Here is a 22189-nt window from a genome sequence, read left to right on the forward strand (position 1 = left end):
CTCAGCAAACCCAGAGCAGGCTAATTTTTAAGTTGATAATTTTGTTTAGCATGAGAATGATATTATAAACATCCCATTGGTCCCTGGCAGAAAAAGGTTCCCCACCCCTATGTCTAACTAAACCTTTGCAAGATTTTTAGAAAACTCTTAGTTTCATAGATTTCATAGTTTCTTAGTTTCATAGATAGTTGCTCTTCCTGTGGTTTCCAAGATGCTCAGACAAAGCAGGTGGCTTTTGTTTCTAAACTAGCAGTGAAGGAATACTGATGTTTTAGTAAATATTGACTCATTTAAATGTTACTGTTGTAATAAAATAGATTTGGGGGACATTCATTAGAGTTATACCACAGGCTTTAATAATAGCAGCAAATTCTTGTATTCTTGGATGAATATGATCTGATCGGGATACCCCTGTGTCTTAAGTCTTTGTCCTGGAGCTGGTGTTGTGCTGCAGTGGGTTAAGCCATGGCTTACCATGCCGGCATCCCATATTGGAGTGCTTGTTCAAGTCCTAACTGCTTTGCTTCCAACCCAGCTCCTTGCTAATGTGCCCGAGAAGGCAGCAGAAGTGTCTCAAGTACCTGAGCCCCTGCCACCCATGTGGGAGACCAGGATGGATTTCCTGGCTCCTGGCTTCAGACTGGCCAGACCTGGCTGAGCCAGGGGAGTGAACTAGCAGATGGAAAACTGATCTCCCTCTGTCCGCTCCTTTTCCCTCTTTCTGTCACTCTGACGAAGGGAGGGAGAGAAGACATCTTGAAAAATAAACCTGAAAAAATAAAATTTTCTCCCTTGTTTGGTGGATATCTCTCACTCTTGTTGTCTCTCACTCTGAGAGAGAGTGAGACACCCTGTCTTTCAAATACATAAAATAAATATTTTTATTTATTTTTAAAAATAGGATCACAGGTGGTCCAGTTGTCTAATATCCTCAGGTTGAAAGTGCTTCCTCTGAAACTTGGGCATTCATAGGAGATCCTTTCAATTCCAGCTTCTCTTCTACCTGTTCACTTGAGCATCTCCTTTACATTTTACGAAAAATTCATTGCCGATTACATAATCATACTGTAGAAAATTTCGAAAAGTAAAATGAAAAGTATTGAGATAGTTTTGCAGTGTTCATCTTTTCTGTTTGTAGAGGTTTGGTATACGGGGGTGAGTGTGGGGCTGTGAGTAGTAGGGGTGTGGACAGTTTCAGTGGCAGTGGCAGGTTTAAGTGAAGAGGGGACTGCGTTGCAAGGGTGGTGTCTGAGCCACAGGGAAGAACGTGGCTGGGCCTCAGGAGAGGTGCGGCCAGGCGCTCTCCGTCTCTCAGCCATTTCTGCTCGGGCTGCCTTCTCCCTTTCTTTCTTTCTTTCTTTCTTTCTTTCTTTCTTTCTTTCTTTCTTTCTTTCTTTCTTTCTTTCTTTCTTTCTTTCTCTTTCTTTCTTTCTTTCTTTCTTTCTTTCTCTTTCTTTCTTTCTTTCTTTCTTTCTTTCTTTCTCTTTCTTTCTTTCTTTCTTTCTTTCTTTCTTTCTTTCTTTCTTTCTTTCTTTCTTTCTTTCTTTCTTTCTTTCTTTCTTTCTTTCTTTCTTTCTTTCTTTCTTTCTTTCTTTCTTTCTTTCTTTCTTTCTTTCTTTCTTTTTCTTTCTTTCTTTCTTTCTTTCTTTCTTTCTTTCTTTCTTTCTTTCTTTCTTTCTTTCATTTATTTTATTTATTTGAAAGAGTTACAGAGAGAGGTAGAGACAGAGAGAGAGGTCTCCCCTGATGGCCACAACGGCTGGAGCTGCGCTGATCCGAAGCCAGGAGCCAGGAGCTTCCTCTGGGTCTCCCACGCGGGTGCAGGGGCCCAAGGACTTGGGCCATCTTCTGCTTCTTTCCCAGGCCATAGCAGAGAGCTGGATCAGAAGTGCAGCAGCCGGACTAGAACTGGCGCCCATATGGGATGCCGGTGCTTCAGGCCAGGATGTTAACCTGCTGCGCCACAGCGCCAGCCCCTCTGCAGCTCTTTCCACATGGCAGAAAACACACTCATTTTCACAGAAGTCTCTCAGCTACCCAGAGAATTCGGCATAGTTCTTGTGTGGCTCCCAAGCTCTGTTGTATCAGACAGTCATCCCTGTGGTAATTATTTGATGGGTGAATAGAGGGGGATCGGTATGGATTTCCCTGTCCTGGCCTTCAGGTCTGCACACATCTACCCTTTCCACTGTTCTGTTTCCAGACTGCCTCACCTAGCATGACGCACCACTGCATGTGCCACTGCCACCCAGCCCCCTCTGTGGGAGGTAGCCCTGTCTCACTGTGCTGCAGGCCAGGGCCTGTAGGTGGGAGCAGGTCCAGATGTGGATCGTCACTCCCAGGACCCGTGGGCTAAAACAGCTCTAACTCCTCCCCAGACAGTGACCTGAGGATGTGTGGTTGCAGCAGACACCACCCTTGAGGATTCTGTTTTCCTGGCTGGGCCTACTGTGATGCTAAATGCCTAGTTCCAGAGGTGGAATTAAAAGCAGGCTCTTCCTCCTCCGACTTACGGCTTTGCACAGGGAACAGCCCGGCAGGCAGAGTACAGCTTGCTGTTGCTTCTCCCTTGCCAGTGGAGTGGGCCAGGCCCCGCAGAGGGGAGAGCTGCTCTGCCTCTAGGCCGGGCACACCGAGAGACTGGTGAGTGGAGTTCCACCCCCTCTGCCAGGGGACCCCCTTGGAAAATGAAAGCAGAGAGGAGAGAGTTCATTCTGCTACCTCGGGCTGCCCTGGAGAGAGCCACTGAGGTCTTCCCGTCTCAGAGAAGGTCTTACTGAGGGTGACCAGGCATTCTGGGGTCAGAGTCCTAAGCACAAGTAACTCCCCATCCTTTTGTGTGTAGCACTAAAAGCCAGCCTTAATGTTATAGTGTAAAAACAGCATTTGTGCCAGAATTCAAGCTGTTGCAGTGAAAGCAAGTTGCATTGCCTTGTTTTTATTCAAGACAGATAATATTCAGGATAGTATTGTGTGACAAAGGAAGAGAAAATCTCATTATGAGGGTGACATTGCTAAGTAGCCCCTACCTCAAAAGGGAAGCCTTAGCAGCTGTCACCTAGAGGTATGTGTACACACACACACACACACACACAGTCACCACGGAAACCACCAGTGAGGGAGGGTACAGTTCCTAGAAAAGCCAGAGGATAGGGTCTGTCTAGTGTGATTAATCATAATGTACAACAAAGTTAGTATTCTATATTTTTCACTTGATAAAGTACGCAGTGTAGGCATTTTTCTATATTGTAGGTTTTTCTAAGCATATGTGTCCTTTTTTTTTTTTTTAAGATTTATTTATTTATTTGAAAGAGTTACACAGAAAGGGCTGGCGCCTTGCGGCACCGGCACACCGGGTTCTAGTCCCGGTCGGGGCGCTGGATTCTGTCCCAGTTGCCCCTCTTCCAGGCCAGCTCTCTGCTGTGGCCCGGGAGTGCAGTGGAGGATGGCCCAGGTCCTTGGGCCCTGCACCCCATGGGAGACCAGGAGAAGCACCTGGCTCCTGCCATCAGATCAGCGTGGTGCGCCGGCCGCAGCGGCCATTGGAGTGTGAACCAACGGCAAAGGAAGACCTTTCTCTCTGTCTCTTCTTTCACTGTCCACTCTGCCTGTCAAAAAAAAAAAAAAAAAAAAAAAAAAGAGTTACACAGAAGGAAGGAGAGGCAGAGAGAGAGAGGTCTTTCCATCTGCTGGTTCACTCCCCAACTAGCCACAATGGCTAGAGTTGTGCCAATTTGAAGCCAGGAGCCAGGAACTTCTTCCGGGTCTCCCACATGGCTGCCGGGGCCGAAGGACTTGGGCCATCCTCCACTGCTTTCCCAGGCTATAGCAGAGAGCTGGAGCAGAAGTGGAGCAGCTGGGACTTGAACTGGTGCCCATATGGGATGCAGGCACTGCATGGGGCGGCTTTTCCCATGCTCTGCCACAACACCAGCCCCAAATTTGAGATATTATTGGAAATTGGGTTCTTTCAGTGGCTTTCCCAGGCCACAGCAGAGAGCTGGATCAGAAGTGGAGCAGCCGGGTCTTGAACCAGCACCCATATAGGTTGCCGGCACTTCAGGCCAGGGCATTAACTTGCTGCACCATAGTGCTGGCCCCTTGGGCTATTTTCTTTAAAATTTATTTAAAAATTCATTGAGCAAAAAAAGTACATATTAATTTTTTTTATTATTATTTTTTTGACAGGCAGAGTGGACAGTGAGAGAGAGAGAGACAGAGAGAAAGGTCTTCCGTTGCCGTTGGTTCACCCTCCAATGGCCGCCGCGGCTGGTGTACTGCAGCCGGCGCACCACACTGATCCGAGGACAGGAGCCAGGTGCTTCTCCTGGTCTCCCATAGGGTGCAGGGCCCAAGCACTTGGGCCATCCTCCACTGCACTCCTGGGCCATACAGAGAGCTGGCCTGAAAGAGGGGCAACCGAGACAGAATCCGGCGCCCCGACTGGGACTAGAACCTGGTGTGCCGGCGCCGCAGGCAGAGGATTAGCCTGTTGAGCTGCGGCGCTGGCCAAAAAAGTATATATTAAGTTAAGCTGTGTTTTGTTTCTGAGTGAGGGTAGTCAGTGTTGTGGCAGCGTAAGCCATTGCTTCTGATGCTGGCATCTCATTTCAGAGCACTGGTTTAAGTCCTGCCTCTTCACTTCCAATCCTGCTCCCTGCTAATGTACCTGGAAAGGCAGCAGCAGATGGCCCAAGTGCTTGAGTCCCTGCTGCCCTTGTGGGAGACCTGGGTGGAGTTCCAGGCTCTGCTTTAGCCTGGCCCAGCCTGGGTCATTGCTGCCATTTGGGGGAGTGAATCAGTGGATGGAAGATCAATCTGTTTCTCTCTCTCTCTCTCTCTCACTCTTGTTGTCTCTCACTCTGAGAGAGAGTGAGACACCCTTTCAAATACATAAAATAAATATTTATTTTTTAAAGTATATTTATTTTATGTATTTGAAAGGTAGAGTTAGAGAGCGGGAGTGAGAGAGAGAAGTCATCCATCCGCTGGTTCACTCCCCAAATGGCCACACAGCTGGGCCAACCCAGCTGAAGCCAGGAGCTTCTTCCGGGTCTCCCACATAGGTACAGAGGCCCAAACGCTTGGGCTGTCTTCCGATGCTTTCCTATGTACATTAACAGTGAGCTGGATCGGAAGTGGAGCAACCGGGACTTGAACCAGTGCCCATATGGGATGCCAGCACCACAGGCAGTGGCTGTACCCTCTACACTACAGTGCCAGCCCCAGTAAATCTTTTTAAAAACAAAGAACAGGTGGGGGTTATGCTATTAATTCCTTTTGTTTTATATCATGTCTTAATTGGAATCTTGATGGTTATTACTTAAGTTTTTTATATAATGAAAGCTTGTTTTCCTATTTTACTTTAAATACTTTCCCATAATTCATTGCTTTTTTTTTTTTTTTTTTTTTTTTTTATTTTTTGACAGGCAGAGTGGACAGTGAGAGAGACAGACAGAGAGAAAGGTCTTCCTTTGCCGTTGGTTCACCCTCCAATGGCCGCCGCGGCCGGCGCGCTGCGGCCGGCGCACCGCGCTGATCCGATGGCAGGAGCCAGGAGCCAGGTGCTTTTCCTGGTCTCCCATGGGGTGCAGGGCCCAAGCACCTGGGCCATCCTCCACTGCACTCCCTGGCCACAGCAGAGGGCTGGCTTGGAAGAGGGACAACCGGGACAGAATCCGGCGCCCCGACCGGGACTAGAACCCGGTGTGCCGGCGCCGCTAGGCGGAGGATTAGCCTAGTGAGCCGCGGCGCCGGCCTTCATTGCTTTTTAAAATGTCTCCATAAGTGTGGGTTGTTAGCATTCTTCTTTATCATAAAGACAAGATGATTAGGTTTTAGAGAGTAAAATAGACCCAAGAGAAGGAAGTCAGAAAGCTGAGCATACCATGCCCCTCTGTTTCAGCAGAGGCTGCCCGTGGGTTATTTCAGAATTTCTGTTTTTGCCACATTAAATCATGAGCCTGTCTGTCTGCAGGTAGGATCTGTTTAGATAGAAAAAGGCGACTGTGTTCCAGACCTGACTCAGCATTGTCTAAACACGTGCCTGGTTGGGAATTTAGGGTCTCCTAAGCGGGGGATTTTCAAAGGATAACTTTGGGGATGGAGGTTTGTGATTGTACATGCCCACGGTGAGCAGTCATGTTGATGTGAGGATTCTTCTCACCTCCCATTGCAGATATTTGGAAGTTCCAGCACAGTGACACTTCCTGAAACCTTGTTGTTTGTATCGACCCTGGATGGAAGTTTGCATGCTGTCAGCAAGAGGACAGGCTCAATCAAGTGGACTTTAAAGGAAGGTAAGTTGGGTTGTTGGATAACATGGACATTTGTATCAGCTGTTACAAGTAAGCACATTCCAGATAAAGAGAAAAAGGTTGGTTCGTTAATAAAATTTAAAAGGAGAAGGAAATCAGAGAGGAGGAGGAATTCTTCTGGCGGGTGTATTTGCAGCGTTAGTTGTTGTGATTATCCACTCAGTGCATTAGTTGAAGAAGCATTATTTTTTCTTTTTTGATTTAGCTTTGGTCAAAATGTCATGTTTAAATGCCTGTAGGCTGTTGTATTAATAGCTCTGGTTGGTTGGTCTTTATGAAAGCATGCTGCATTAAATTTGCTAAATTCTGATGATTAGAATCTTGTAATCATAATCATAAGAGGATATCTTGTCGACACCTCAAATTACTCTTTGTCTTGTAGAAGCTAAAATAATTGAGGGTGGTAAGATTTGGCATTCATCCAAGCTAACCACTTTATTGGGTTATTACAGTAAGAGCAGTAAATGACTGAACTTGTTTATCTTGAACTTCACGCGTCCATCTGATGATCTTACCAACCTGGTGGTAGTTAGCAGAGTCGAGCCCCACAGCTGGGAAAGTGTATTTGATTTCCAGTGTAATCTTCCCAGATAAATCCATGCAAACCCAAGGGTTTGGGTCTCTCCACGTCATCTCTGGTCCGTAGTAATTCTCATTTGACCTTAGGCTTGCATCTGGCTGCCTTGTTTTCTCCCATCACTTACTCTGTGGCTCATTATTTTCATAAGCACACAGAGTGTGTTTCCTTTCTTAATAAAGTGTTCTGAGACAGTATTCTACCTGGAAAAATATTGGTGTATGTCAGAAGGTCATCTTGTCAGTTCAGTAGCAAACCTGGTTACCGCCAGTTGGTGGTAACCAATGGGGTACCACGGGCATCCTGCCTCACTAGTGTGGGCCCTGCCTAGGTCAGCCAGAATCTTAAGGACCAGCTCTCTCTGGAGCAAGTACCACAAGAAGACTGCAGAGCTGGCTTTGGGCATTGCTTCATGGGCTCCAAGAACGTCATCTGTACTGTGTCTCCTTCATGTGTTCTTAAAACACATGGAAGCAGAGTTCCTTAAATTTCAGCAGTTCCTATTTTGATAAAAATCAACAAGTCAGAAAAGGACTGAGAGAAACATTTTAGCTGTTGAATTGCTAAGGCCTGGCTCTTGGTTTCAGCGTTCCTAGGCACGACGTCTACCCTGAGCCACTTCATTCTTCTGCTTTATTTTTCTCTGTATGTATTTCTTTTAACATTAAATATTTATTTATTTTCATTTACTTGAAAGGCAGAGAGGCAAAGACAGAGACAGAGCTTCCATCTGCTGGTTCATTCCCCAAATGCTCAAAGCAGCCAGGGGTGGGCCAGGCTGAAGCCAAGAGCCTGGGACTCAGTCTGGGTTTCACACGTGGGTGGCCAGGTCCCAAGCACTTCAGCTACCTTTTGCTGCCTCCCAGGATGTATTAGCAGGAAGTTGGATCAGAAGTGAGTGTCTGGGGCCAGCGCCATGGTGTAGCGGGCTAGACCTCCACCTGTAGTGCCAGCATCCCATATGGGTGCCAGTTTGAGTCCTGGCTGCTCCTCTTCCTCTCTGCTTCTGTCCAGGAAAGCAGCAGAAGATGGCCCAAGTACTTGGGCCCCTGCACCCGTGTGGGAGACGGGAAGAAGCTCCTGGCTCCTGGCTTTGGATCAGCCCAGCTCTGGCTATTGTGGCCATTTAGGGAGTGAACTAGCCAATGGAAGACCTCTCTCTCTGTCTCTGCCTCTCAAATAAATAAATTAAAATAAATTAAAAAAAAAAAAAGAGTATCCAGGACTCAAACTGGCACATAGATTTAGGATGCAGGCACCCCACGTGGTAGCTTAATGTGTGCTACAATACCCACCCCAGCCTGCATTGTTTTTAAGTTAACCTTCTCTTGAATTTTCATTTCCGTGTGTAGCCTCAGCTATATCCAGCAAAACTGTGCTGTCTTGTTTGTTAGTCACACATACAATTCAATCTGTTCTGTCTTGTAAATTAGAACTGAAAGAATTTGCCCTTTTTCTTCATATGTATCTACTGTATGGGACACAAAGAAGAAAAAGGGAGACCATGTCCCCAAGGAGCCACAGGCTGATAGGGAGAGAAGAGAAGTACACAGAACTTCAGCACAGAGCAGAGTTCTAAGATCACCTAAGAGAGGTACTAATACTGTGCTGTGAGCCCACACCCATCTGAAGGCTGTGGTATTGGTGGTGAGCCTTGGTGGCTGAACTGAGTTTCAGTTGGGAGTGAGGCCTAGGAAAGAGCAAAGGAAGCAGCAGTTCTGGGTGCAGGGACTGGCCCCGTCAGCAGGAGCCTGGTGATATTTTGGAGGGGGAGAGGGAGGGAGGGAGAGAGGACCACAGGGTAGGTGAGCCTTACTGATACAACAGGAAGTTGACAGCCATTAACATGCGTAAGCAGGTGAGTGACTCAACCAGTGCTCCATTTTCAGATGAATCCAGCAGTGTGGGAGATGAGAGACAGGAAAGCAACCTGAGAAGGGGCCAGGGGAAGGGCAGGCATGGAAAGGATGAGAGGTGTGCCAGAAGCCGGGGTAGAATCCAGTGACCTGATTGGGGGGGGGGGGGGGCAGTTAAAAGACCCATAAAGAGAGTATTCGAGAATTCTGATGTTAAAGTCTAGTAATTCAAGTATTGTTTGTTTATAAGCCTCATTGTTTTTCTTAGCATCAACTGAATTTTTAAATTTAAATTCAGCTCTTGATACCAATAACCTCAATTTATATTTCTGTATAAAGATGAGTGATGGTAATGCATGAACACCTGAAGTTTTCAAATTAGTCTTGTGGTTCTAACCAAAGATTTCAAAATCAATATTACTAAACTGTTAATATGTCGATAGATTATAAAGGTATCCAGAGAGACTGTTCTAGACCCTGAGAACGCAACAAGTGAACAAAACAGGCAAAATCCTTGCTCTTATCGATCTTTCATTCTAGTGGGGAAACGGCAGGAAGGAAATTTCTTAGTGGTGATAGGCACTGTGGAGAACGAAGTGGGGAAGTGGAATGGGCAGTACCGGGGTGAGGGTGTGTGTGTGTGTGTGTGTGTGTGTGGATGTGTGTGTGTGTGTGTGTGTTGGGGCCTGCAGTTTTAAACAAGGAAGGCTTCCGTGAGAAGGTGTTGTTTGAGTAAGATCTTAGGGAGGCCAGGCCGTCTTCCAGGCCAAAGGCATGGTGGGGGTGTCCTTGGCACGGCAGAGGAGAGCAGAGAAGTGGTTGTGGTTACAGTGGAGTGTCGGAGGCGAGATCAGCTCCGAGAGGTAATGGGACTAGCCAGATAGGGCAGGAGGGACCCAGGACTCCCTTTGCACAGTATTTATTATAAAGGTGCCCCTCTTACTGTCCTGAAACAAAATTTATAGACAATAACCTACATATACACACAGTTTCCGGAAGAAACCAATTGCTCCCTAGTAATCTAAACCCGATGCACTAGGAAAGTAATTTTTAATCACACATACATAATTTAATATATAAATGCCCAGGCATGTGCTGACACTCCACCTGAGAGTGAATGCAGACAGGAACAAATGCAGGCTGGAATACCACCGTGCCGATGGTGATGGGATTCCCAAGTTGGTGAATGATCCTGGTCGTGTTCCAGACAAAAGTACAGCCGCACCTGACTTACATATACTTACATTCCAAGAAAATTCAGTGCATGCAGCTGTGAAAAGTACTTTTGTGCTTATGTGTAAAACAGGTTGAAGGTTTGGGTAATTTTTAAAGGTTTTTGGCTGTGTCTGGCAGAACATCAGAGCAGGTCCATATGTGGAATAATCTTCAGTTGTCTCTGGCCCCCCATACTTAGTGCCTGAATCATACTGCAGTCCCACTGACCACCAGGAAGTTCTCTCTCTTCCTAAGTACTTTTGCTAGTGAGCTGTGCCCTCCCCAGGGGCCATTGTAAAGATATTATCAGCCATTGGAAGAATTTGAGCAGAGGAGAGCTCCATGCCTGGTGTTACAGAATGAGTGTTTGTGTCTCCCTCCCTTCAAACTCCTATGTTGAATCCCTAACCCCTAAATGGTTCTGGAGGTGGGGACCCTTTGGGAGGCAGTCAGGAAGATGGGGTTGCCATGATAGGATTAGTGCCCTTATGAGAGACGCAGGAGAGACCAGATCTGCTCCGTGGCTGAATCATGAGAAGGTGCCAACAAGCCAGGAAGAGAGCCCTCAACAGAATGCAGCCGTGCTGGTGCCCTGAGCTCAGAAGTCCCAGGCTCCAGGACCGTGAGAAATAAATTTCTGTTGTTGGATCACCTGTGCCTCCCCAAGCCTGTGGTATTTCACTGTGGTAATGTTAGTGTAGCTCCCTGGCTTCCAGTGTACAGGATCAGCAGGAACGTGTTGAGACTGAACTGTTGGGCCAGGAGGAAGTTGGGAGGCGAGGCAAGAGTCTGCTACACCCGTCCAGGCAAGGAAGGACCCTGGAGTGTGCCTGAGTTGCGACATGAGGAGTCAAAGTCAAATGGAAGAAACTTGCTGATGCGAACAGATGACCTTTAATTCATCAAACTGAGGTTCTTCAGAATATATACTTGTGACTTCATTTCATGGTTTCCTAATTTACTTTTTTCAGGAACCAACAAACTAGGACTATTTTTGTTTGCTTGTTTTACTTTCCACCGTGGTTTTGACAGGTTTTTGTTTTTGTTTTTGTTTTTATTCCTCAGCTAACCATGTATTGCTGCTTCCAGAAATGGAGGTTCTTTGTGAGTCAAAGTATGCCTTGTAGAGAAAATGATCTTGCTTTCCAGGCTGGACTTGAATGGTGACATTTCACGTTGTGCAGATCTCTCTAAGCCTGGTTTTTCTGTGATTCTGTAATTCTGGTAACGTCACAGCCATCCTTTTCTCTGACGTTTCACCAGTGAATAGGCTGGAGTGTGTTTCGTGTCTGCAATGCAAACCAAGAGTGGCACCGTGACGTTTGGTGTTAGATTGGCTTTACAAAGCTGCTGTGGTTTGGTGTGTTGAGAGGATTTTCTTTAGTATTTCTTGAAGGAAATACTAGTTATTGTTGATTTTTTTGGTTTGTCTGTAATTGACATATAATAATTGTATATATTGGGGCCGGTGCTGTGGCCTAGTTAGTAAAAGCACCACCTGCGTGCTAGCATCCCATATGGGCGCTGGTTTGGGTCCTGCAGCCCCACTTCTAATCCAGCTCTCTACTGTGGCCTGGGAAAGCAGTAGAAGATGGCCCAAGTCCTTGGATCCCTGCATCCATGAGGGAGACCTGGAAGAACCTCCAGGCTCCTGGCTTTGGATCAGCCTACCTCCGGCCATTGCAGCTATTTGGGGAGTGAACGAGTGGATGGAAGACATCTCTCTTTGCCTCTTCTTAGAGTTACAGAGAGGCAGAGAGAGAGAGAGAGAGAGAGAGAGGTAGAGACAGAGAGAGAGGTCTTCCATCCGCTGGTTTACTCCCAGATGGCTGCATTGGCTGGAGCTGAGCCAATCCAAAGTCAGGAGCCAGGAGCTTCTTCCCCAGACAAGCACTGGCAAACTCATTTGGTTTCTTAAAATTTTACAAGTTGAAATCATACAGTAAGTACTCTTTTGTATCTGCCTTCTTTCTCTTTGAATAATGATTTTGCTGATTATGTTATCACATTTTTCTCTTTTTTTAAATTGTTGAAAAGTATTCCCCTGTACAGATATATCACAGTTTGTTTATTTACTTCTTTTTTTTTTTTTTTTTTAAACAAGATTTATTTATTTAGTTGAAAGGCAGAGTTATGGGGCAAGGAGGGGAGGAGACAGACAGAGAAATCTTCCATCCACTGATTCACTCCCAAATGGCTGCAACGGCAAGAGCTGGGCCATTCCGAAGCTAGGAATAAGGAGCTTCTTCTGGGTCTCCCACATGGGTGCAGGGGCCCAAGCAGTTGGGCCATCCTCCACTGCTTTCCCAGGTACATTAGCAGGGAGCTGGATCAGAAGTGGAACAACCAGAACTCAAATCAGTGCCCATAATGGGATGCTGGTGCCACAGGCAGCAGCTTTACCCACTATGCCAGAGCGCAGCCCCTCTATTTACCTTTTGATAGATATTTGGGTTATTTCCATTTTTTTGGCCATCATGAATAAAGCTGCTATCAACATTGTGATTATTCTCTAATTGGACTTGTTTTCATTCCACTTGAGAAAATATCTAAGGAGTAGAATGAATGGCTGAGTCCTACTGGTCACAGGGTAGGGGAAATCTATACCCAGAGTGAAGGACCCCATCAGAGCTATCACAGGCTTCCTGAAGACAAGTCTGCCTGCAGGCAGGGGAGCCATGGTGTGATAAGTCAGCTACACAGAGAAACATCTGCCAAGAGGTCAACCAGAATTTAACTAACTGCTCTGGGCAGATTGTTTTCCATGTAGGAAGAAATCAGATTCTTTTGATTACAGAAGCACAAGAACAGGTTGCTCACTTTTCTGGAGCTCAGAGAGCCTTGTAAGATCATTGTCTTCTCTTCCCCAGATGAGCAATGGGATTTCTGGAACGCACTGCTTCTCCTGTGGAATCTAGATGAGCCCTGGTTTTATTGCCCTCTTCTACTTCACTCTTATTTCCAACCCCCATCTGACACTTATGTGACCGCCACACCCCCAACATTTAAAACCAGCTTCCTCTCTCACTGAAAGACTTCTCTGTTCTCTGGCACAACTAAGATGCCATGGTACAGTTAGAAATTCTCCAAACTGGGCCCTTCTAAATGATCTGAAACGTTCTGGGATGGCCCTTTAGAAAGGTATCTAAGGATCAAAGGACCACAGATGAAGTCCCAACTTCTTTTGTGTTCTCTAAGCCTCCCCGTATACCAAATACTAACTTTTTTCTCCCTCTCCCTCTGGAGGAGTCAGACAATCAGCTATTGGCTATTATCTGTTGAGATTTACTGTACTCGTCTCAAAGACACGTGTTGAACATCTGCTATCAGCACGTTTCACTGTTACGTGCTGTGTGAGATAAAGACAGGAGCTGATACTTCAGCTTATAAAGCTACTCTGAGACAAACAGTACACCATGAACTCCTCTAAAATACGTGGTGTGCGCCACAGGATTTCCTGGGTGAGGGCTAGAATACTCAAGGCAGAAACGTTTCACACAGGCAGCTGACCCAGAGCAGAGAGAGACTGGACGACCTGACGAGGGGAACACAGACCCAGGCCTGGCAAGGGTGAAGTGTTCCCACGAGAGACAACACAAAGGCTGCCTTGGGGCTGGTGCTGTGGTATAGCGGGTAAAGCTGCTGCCTGTAGTGCCGGCATTCCATATGGGCGCTGGTTCAAGTCCTGGCTGCTCCACTTCTGATCCCGCTCTCTGCTATGGCCTGGGATAGCGGTAGAAGATGGCCCAAGGCCTTGGGCCCCTGCACCACGTGGGAGAGCTGGAAGAAGCTCTTCTCTAGAAAAAGGAGTCTCCTAATGACGTTGGCCCGGCCAGCCGCACCTGCATGACAGATCTACACAGATGAGCATGCCTGCCTTCAGCAGCACTCAGAAGCCTGGGTTTTGGAGAAGAGATTATCAGGTAGAACCTGCATTGAAGGTTGATGGAGCAAAACTGCTGGATTATAAACAGTGATCGACAGGGGATATCCAGGCTGGGTGGGATTTAAAGTAGGGAAATTAGCATTTATTAATTGCTCCTTTGAACAGGTACCTTGAGCACCTCCTATGTGCCAGACATGTTTTAGATGTTGGGAATGTAGCAGATAACAAAAGATAAACCCCAGCATCATGGAACTCACAGTAGCTGGAGTCAGACATTAAACAATGGATAATAAAATATACAGTGCTTTAGAGGTGGGAAGTTATATAGAGGAAAATTAAGCAGAGGGGCTGGCACTGTGGTGCAGTGGGTTAAAGCCCCGGCCTGCAGCTCTGACATTCCCAATGGGCAGCTGCTCCACTTCCAATCCCAGTTCCCTGCTAATGTGCCTGGGAAAGCAGTGGAGCATGGCCCAAGTCCTTGGGCCCCGGCACCCACGTGGGAGACCCAGGAGAAGCTCCCAGTTTTGAATCGGCTCAGCTCCAACCGTTGCAGCCATTTAGGGAGTGAACCAGCAGATGGAAGACCTCTATCTCCCTGTCTCTACCTCTCTCTGTAACTGTCTTTCAAATAAATAAAACAAATCTTAAAAAAAAAAAAAAAAAAAGAAAGAAAGAAAAAGAAAGAAAACTAAGCAGAGAAGATTAGGAAATCCTGGGGGGTAGGAGGTGGCTATGGAAGACCCCTCTGAGATTGTAACATTTGGAAGGATTTGAGGAATACAAGGAGGCCAATGTAACTTTAAAAGTGAGCAAGAAGTAATGGGAGATTGTTAGAGAATGACGGGTAAGAGGGGGCGCTCGGGTGGGATTTGTAGGCCACTCTACTGAGTGAGATAGAGAGCCACCAAAGGATTCTTCTGAGTGACAGAGAAATATAATCGGATTTTCCTTTAAAAAGATCACTCTTCTCTGTGTCAAGGCAGTGACTTACAGTCTTGACAAAAATTTAGTCCTTATCTCATGCACACAGAGAGATGCTCAATGGGCTTGATGTAATTATCTCTCTTTTTTTTTTTCTTTAGTGATGAGGACATTGAGGCTCATAGAGATTAAGTAACTTTGGCAAAGCCCCAGAGCCACTCAGATGGCAATTGGTAAAGCCAGGACTTTTTTCTTTTTGAAGGGAAGACAGAGAAAGGGTGCAAGCTTTCACATCTGCTGGTTCATTTCTCAGATGCCCAAAACGGCAGGATCCAGGTCTCCCATGTTGGTGGCAGGAACCTGTTACTTGAGCTGTCTTTGCTGCCTCCCAAGGTCTGCCTTGGTGGGAAGTGGCATCTGGAATCAGAGCCAGGGATTGAACCCTAGGATGCAGGAATTGCTATACTCACTGCCTGTTCTCCAGAGCCAGGATTTAGACTTAGGTTTGTCTGATTCCAAAGGCAGTGTTGACTAGGAGAAATAGGAGGGCTTGAAAGACAAAGGATTCCAAGATGTTGAGAGGCTAATGGGAGTAGCAAAGAGAATGATAAAGCAGAGTTTGAGAGTTGATGGCATGAGATAGGAAGCCATAGGTGTCAGTACCGTTTGAATTTTGGCCATGATGATGGAGAATGGTGGTTCTATTAACAAAATAGGTTAGTCAAGAGCAGATGCCAGTCTGACTGCAAAGATGGAGGGAGTGATGTGGACAAGTAGAGGCTGAGGTGCTGGTAGGAAACAGTAAAAATGTGCAGTTGATTCAGAGAGAAAAGCTCAAGAGATGGGGGACTTCACATCCCCACCGTGTGACCAGAGTTGATGCTATAAAATTGGGTGTGCTCTCCAAGAGACAGAAGAGAGGCTGAGAGGAGAACCTGGAGAGGTTCCTCCAGGTCTGGAGTAGAGAATGTGGACAAAAACTCACTTCTTTTGGAGAAGAAATGTTTACAGTCTTGTTCTTGTGTACTTGTCGTTTCTGCTCAGGTTTACAGGAGGAGTAGATCGGCGCAGTACAGTGGCAGTGAGTGTGTGTTAACCTGCGCAGAGTGTTGGCTTTTCCGTTTCAGGCCTGGGCTGGCCATGCTAGGGGAAGGTGTGGAGTCCACTGACTCCTCCCAGGGAGCAAAGAGCAGGTGTGTTTCTTCTCCCTGTCAATTCTGGGAGACCAGATGTTGATTTTAGCTGTACTTTTCCCATATCTTCACCTGATAACCTCACCTTTACCTTGAATAATAACCATTTTACACTTGTGAAGGAACTCTTGCATCCTTTTTTTCCCCCCCTGAAAGTAAAATGGCTTGGTGAGTGTGGCTTTTATTCTCCCGGGCTGTGTACAGGCAGAGTGCCTTGTTTCACAGCAGTATTTGCTCATAGCCTTACAGTTAGGTTGTTGCTTTTCACGCGACTGAAAACTTTTTTTAAAGCAAGAATCTTGCCTGAAACCAGTTCTCATTATTAAATAAAAACAACCACCTTTTCATGTTGATCTCAGATGATGCTTTTTGGTTTTATTTTGCTGGTTTTCCGGAGATTTTTATCTTCAACTTTCGTGAATGTGGAAAATTTCCATCGTATGTGCAGACAATAGAAGAACAGCTCCCTGTGTTCTCGTTTTCCTTCACAGCCCACAGCAGTCTGCCACTTCTTCTTTTTTATTTTTTTAACCTGTCCCCCTACATTATTTTCTGTAGCATTTTAAAGTAAATCTTGGATTCGGATGATTCAAGAAGAAAGCTGCCTGCAGACTGGATTGTTGTGGGGCCTCAGAGGCTGAGTGGTCCGTGCTCCTGTCTTGATGGCTGTCCGTCTGTCTGGCCTGCACTTGGCAGAGGCTGGTTTGCTGAGTAAGTGAGGAATGCAAGGCCGATCTGAGGCCCTCCTGTTGGAGTTTGTCCGCTCTGTAGCCAGGAAAAAGCATGGATCTTAAACCCCGATGCAGTTGTCTTGGGAATCTTTCCTTGTCTCCTGCCTGTCCTGTGTCTTAGCTGGAACCTGTCTGGTGCAGGACACATCTTGGAACCGAAGGCCTCAGTGTCAGGTGACCACCAAATAAACTGTGGGACACCAAAAAAATCTGCATCTGTAGAGAAGTCCATGACACTGAGCAAATACTGTATGGCAGAGATTAGATTATGGACAGGCATTAAAATCCTGTTGTTCTCTATGTCTCTATGTTCTCTATGTAGACATAGAAAAATGCAAGGATTGACAGTACCTTTTTTTTTTTTTTTTTAATTTGAAAGGCAGAATTAGAGCAGGAGAGATAGAGAAATCTTCCATCTACTGGTTCACTCCCCTAAATGGCCACAATGGCCAGGGCTGGGCCAGGCAAAAGGCAGGAACTTCACCAGGGTCTCCCACATGGGTACAGGGGCCCAAGGACTTGGACCATCTTCTACTACATTCCTAGGCCCATTAGCAGGGAGCTGGATTGGAAGTGGAGCAGCCAGGACTTGAATTGGTACCCATTTAGGATGTAGGCATTGCAGGTGGCAGCTTAACCAGTTACACCATAATGCCAGCCCCAGGAGTACCTTCTTCTTTTTTTTTTTTTTTTAAGATTTATTTTATTTATTTAAAAGAGTTACAGAGAGAGGTAGAGACACAGAGAGAGGTCTTCCATCTGCTGGTTCACTCCCCAGATGGCTGCAATGGCCAAAGCTGTGCCAATCCGAAGCCAGGAGCCAGTTTTTTCCAGGTCTGCCACGTGGGTGTAGGAGCCCAAGCACTTGGGCCATCTTCTACTGCTTTCCCAGGCCACAGCAGAGAGCTGGATCGGAAGAGGAGCAGCTGGGACTCGAACCGGCGCCCATATGGGATGCCTGTGCTTCAGGCCAGGGCTTTAACCTGCTGCGCCACAGCTCTGGCCCCAGCAGTACCTTCTTAATTTGTGTTTAACTGTCATATCTTTAACAAAAAAGGTGCCCTTTTTATTGCTCTGTTTTCTTTAGAATATGACATTCCTGCTTTTTCTGGCGTGTCTGGCTTCAGGGCTGCACTGAAGTAACTGGGTTATAATTGCCCCTTGACTAGTTTGTTTCAGTAAAATGAATGTCGTGTGCCTTATTTCCTGTCTCTTGCATCAGTCTGTTTGTGAGAGCCTACTGAGAGGTGATTAATGGGAAAGATAAACATATGCTTACTGACTGAAAGTTCATCCTGTTTCCTGAAGCATTTTTGGTTTAGTGGTGTTTGTTGCCCACAGACCACATATGGTGTGTCTGCCTCTATTGTTGTGAACACTGTGTGCCTTTGTGTTGGAGCTGGCTTTTAAAGCAGAGTCAACATATGATAAGGCTTGCACGGTTTTCCTTCACCTGAGATCCCAAGTGACTAGAAGGATTGGACAGCTGCCTGTCACCGTAAGCAGAGCCCATAGGATCTGGAACTCTACGTACAGAAATCCTCTTAGATGGTTTTCCGTCTTCCCCCGAGCTGTGAAGTTGTCCAAAGCATGATTGTGTAGTCTGTGAGCTTCAGACTGCTTGGAGTAGCTCAGCATGAGCAGTCTGGTGCCTGTGGATTCCTGATGTTACAGCACAGTGCTGTCCTGTTCCGGCCCTGTTACCTCCACTGCTGTCCATCCCTGCCAGTCAGGAGCTTTCTCTTGATGTGCCCAGGTGAATAATCTAAGGAGGGAAAAGTCAGCCATTTGTACTTGCTGCAAATATCAATTTGAATTGGAGGGAGAAAAAAAAAAAAAAACCACCACAACTTTCTCCCAATTTAGAAAGTAACGCTCACGTAGAAATTTTTGGAAATATAGAGAAGGTAGGAGGAGTTGTTTATATTTCCAACAAAGATAACTTACTACAATTAGCATTTTTGGCCTTTCTGTCTAGTTTTTTTTTTTTTTTTTTTTAGTGCACTGAAGCTTAGTTGCATTAATTTAATCCTATCTACAATGTTATCCTTTCTCCTGAACATAATAGTGTAAAGATTTGTACATGTTTTGAAGTGTATTGGTACTTCTAGAAGCCTTAATTTTCTGCTAAGGAGACATTTTATAATTTAACAATAATTGGTTAGACCATTGTTATGCCACTGTGAACATCTTTGTACAAAAAACATTTTCTGCATATTTACGCTAAATTTTACAGAAATGAAATTGATGGATTGAAGGCAGTCAGAGGGAATGAATACTTTGAAGGGTCTGTTGCCATAGACTGCTCCAAAGGGGTGTATCCATTTACTATTCAACAAAAATCAGTTTTTTGCTTAAGATTTGTTTATTTATTTGAAAGGCACAGTTACAGAGAGAGAGACAGAGAGACATCTTCCATCTGCTGGTTCATTCCCCAGATGGCCACAATGACCAGAGCTTGGTGGATTCAAAGTCAGGAGCCAGGAGCTTCTTTTGGGCCCAAGCACTTGGACCATCTTCCACTGCTTTCTCAGTCACATGAGTAGGGTTGGAAGTGGAGCAGCTGGGACTGGATCCAGCGCCCATATGAGATGCAGGCACCACAGTTGGCAGTTTCTCCAGCTGTGCCACAGCTCTGGCCTCCAAAATCCATTCTTCTGGAACAGTTTTGCTTTTCCTGTTGGGGATATATAGTATTCCAGTTATCTGACAAGATAATGATTTAGGAATTAGAAGACATTGAGGGGCCGGTGCTGTGGCTCACTTGGTTAATCCTCTGCCTGCATCCCATGTGGGCGCCGGGTTCTAGTCCCGCTGCTCCTCTTCCAGTCCAGCTCTTTATTGTGGCCTGGGAGGGCAGTGGAGGATGGCCCGGGTGCTTGGGCCCCTGCACCCACATGGGAAACCAGGAGAAGCACCTGGCTCCTGGCTTTGGATCCGCATAGCGCCGACCTTAGCGGCCATTTGGGGAGTGAACCAACGGAAAGGAAGACCTTTATCTCTGTCTCTCTCTCTCACTGTCTGTAACTCTACCTGTCAAATAAATAAATAAAAATCTTAAAAAGAGAAGACATTGATATGCCTTTTAGTAAAGTTATGTGCTTGTTCACTGTGAATTGTGACTAGTTTTTCCTTCTGCCTATTTCCCAGGTTATATACAAGTTTCTTTTTTTTTTTCATTTTATTTTAGCATTTATTTATTTTAGGTTGCAGTAAAAATATGAAAATATCAAATGATGTAAAGTGATCATTTTCAGTAAAAGGCACAGTCGAACATATTATAAAGAAAATTTGTTTTCTTTAGTTTACAATTATACAATATGAGTAAACGTTTTTAAAAACATACTATTTCACATTAATGCCTCAGTAGTGAACGATAAGTTTATTATGACTAAATTTATAGATTCCTATGTCACATAAACAAAATCACAAAAATTAAATGTCTTGTCAAACATTCTTAAATGTATGCTAATCTTTTTTCAAGCATATGCAAGTTCCCTTGACAACGGTTCTATCCTGGTCTCAGTGGCAATCATAAATGTTTGCATTTGGTTCTTTGTACATGTGTTTTCTTTTTTAAAAAAGATTCTGTTTTTAGTTATTTGAAAGGCAGAATGACAGAGGGAGAAACAGGGAGAGAGAGAGAGCATGTGCAGAAGAGCAAGAGAGAGACACCTTCCGTCTGCTAGGTCACTCCCCAAAAGGTTACAGCAGCTGGGGTTGGGCCAGACAGAAACCAAGAGCCAAGAGCTCCCACAGGCATGGCAGAGACCCAAGTACTTGGCCGTGCTCCACTGCTTTCCAAGGTGCATTAGCAGGGAGCTGGATCAGAAGTAGAGCAGCCAGGACTTGAACTGGTGCTGTGATAAGAGAAGGCCGACATCTCAAGCAGCGGCTCAACCCACTGCGCCACAGTGCCGGCCCCTGTGCGTGTGTTTCCTAAAACGCCTCCACGTGTGTTGTCTCGCAGGTCAGCCTCCTTTCTAGGTACATTTCATGACTTGGCCCGGGAAGCCTTTGGGAATTTTGACACTTGAGAATCTGTCTGATGATGCCTTTGTTGTTCTTTTGCACAGATCCAGTCCTGCAGGTCCCAACACATGTGGAAGAGTAAGTTTTCTGATTTTCTCAGTATTTCCCATGAATTCATTGTCTCAGTCATTGAATCAACATTGATAGTGGTAGTTACTGGGAGTACCTCAATGTGTAACTTAAGGCATCACAGGAATGGGTGAGCCATCTAAAACCTTACGGGTGCTGTGATAGACTCCATTCGGGGAGGAGGCAGCCAGTTCCTTGGGAGAGGACAGTCATATTGAAAGGCCCTATTTAAGATGAAACTGAAGTTGACTTTTGAACTTGAACTTCCAAAATCCTCAGGACAACTGGATCTCTCCCTCTTTGCTGTGTACTCATTGGAGGGAAGAGGTGAATGTGACCTGCTGCTGGAGTATGTGTATTGGAGTACACGTAGGACGGCATCAGTTGCAGCCTCAAATGGTGGTGAACCTAAGTAGAGGCAGCTTTCAGCAGGGGGGTCTTAGGGGCCTGTGGCTGCAGTTCAGCAGGTTAATTATACAAGATACCACCTCACGTCCACTTTGCAGGAATCTACCGACAGAGACCTTGAGCCTTCTCCTTGGCAGGCTCTCCAGTGTCAAGCTCTCAGCCTACCTTTATTAATAAATCCCAGTTAAAAAATAAATGCTTGTTGAAACTAAAGGTAGATATACTCTACCTGTTTATGTACTGTGTAATGCTATTAATTGTTGAAGGTCTATACACAATTGTCATGGATTGAAAAGTAGACCTGCTGGCTCCTTTCCACTTACTTTACCTCCATTCATAGTATTTTGAAGCAATAATGATTTATTCTCCCATGGACTTGTATGATTTTTTCCTTTGGAGCTTGCTTTTCTTTACTCAGGTATAGTATATAGCACCTTAGGGTTTTTTATTTATCTGTGACTGAAGCAAATTGTCTTCTAGACCTACACACAACCCACCCTTGCCCCTCCCCTGTCGTGGCTTTGATATTTTGTTCTGTGCTCTGGGCTATAATTTTTCAGTGATACTTAACTATTTAATCTCTAGGCCTGCATTCCTCCCAGATCCTAATGATGGCAGCCTGTATACACTTGGAGGCAAGAATAATGAAGGCCTGACAGTGAGTATATTTAGTTCTTGTGGATATTTTAGAGGTCTAGACCAGCAGTCCTTAACTATTTATGTGGTGAGATCACCTTGGAGTTTGAAAAACAGACTTCCTGGGATTCTGGTTCAGCTCTCCTGGGGTAGGGCCTTGGTATGAGTGTCTTCAGAGCTTCCTACTTGAGCTTTTAAATGTCAGCCAGAGCTCGGAAACACAGGCCGAGACCACAGATTCTCACAGCCCAGGCAGCACACTCCCTACAGCAACAGGCTTTGCTGTGACTAGTGACCCTCAATTTGGGAGGGAAGCCGTGGGTTGAAGCACCGTCTCCAGGGTGGGTG

General features: G+C 45.7%; 1 protein-coding gene across 2 annotated transcripts in view; it reads left to right on the forward strand.

Annotated features, from left to right (window-relative positions):
• ERN1 (endoplasmic reticulum to nucleus signaling 1) overlaps positions 1-22189 on the forward strand; it is a 94971-nt gene that overhangs the window by 30157 nt on the left and 42625 nt on the right. Inside the window, exons 2-4 of one of the 2 annotated variants that reach the window (XM_008271709.4) lie at positions 6179-6299; positions 20773-20806; positions 21791-21863. In XM_008271709.4, coding sequence (XP_008269931.3) covers positions 6179-6299; positions 20773-20806; positions 21791-21863 — 228 coding nt within the window. Of the gene's footprint in view, positions 1-6178; positions 6300-16573; positions 16677-20772; positions 20807-21790; positions 21864-22189 lie in introns of those variants that run through there. The other variant, XM_051825830.2, reaches the window with a different exon arrangement.

The sequence above is a fragment of the Oryctolagus cuniculus genome, chromosome 17 (assembly GCF_964237555.1).
Source record: "Oryctolagus cuniculus chromosome 17, mOryCun1.1, whole genome shotgun sequence".
Classification (NCBI taxonomy): Eukaryota; Metazoa; Chordata; class Mammalia; order Lagomorpha; family Leporidae; genus Oryctolagus; species Oryctolagus cuniculus.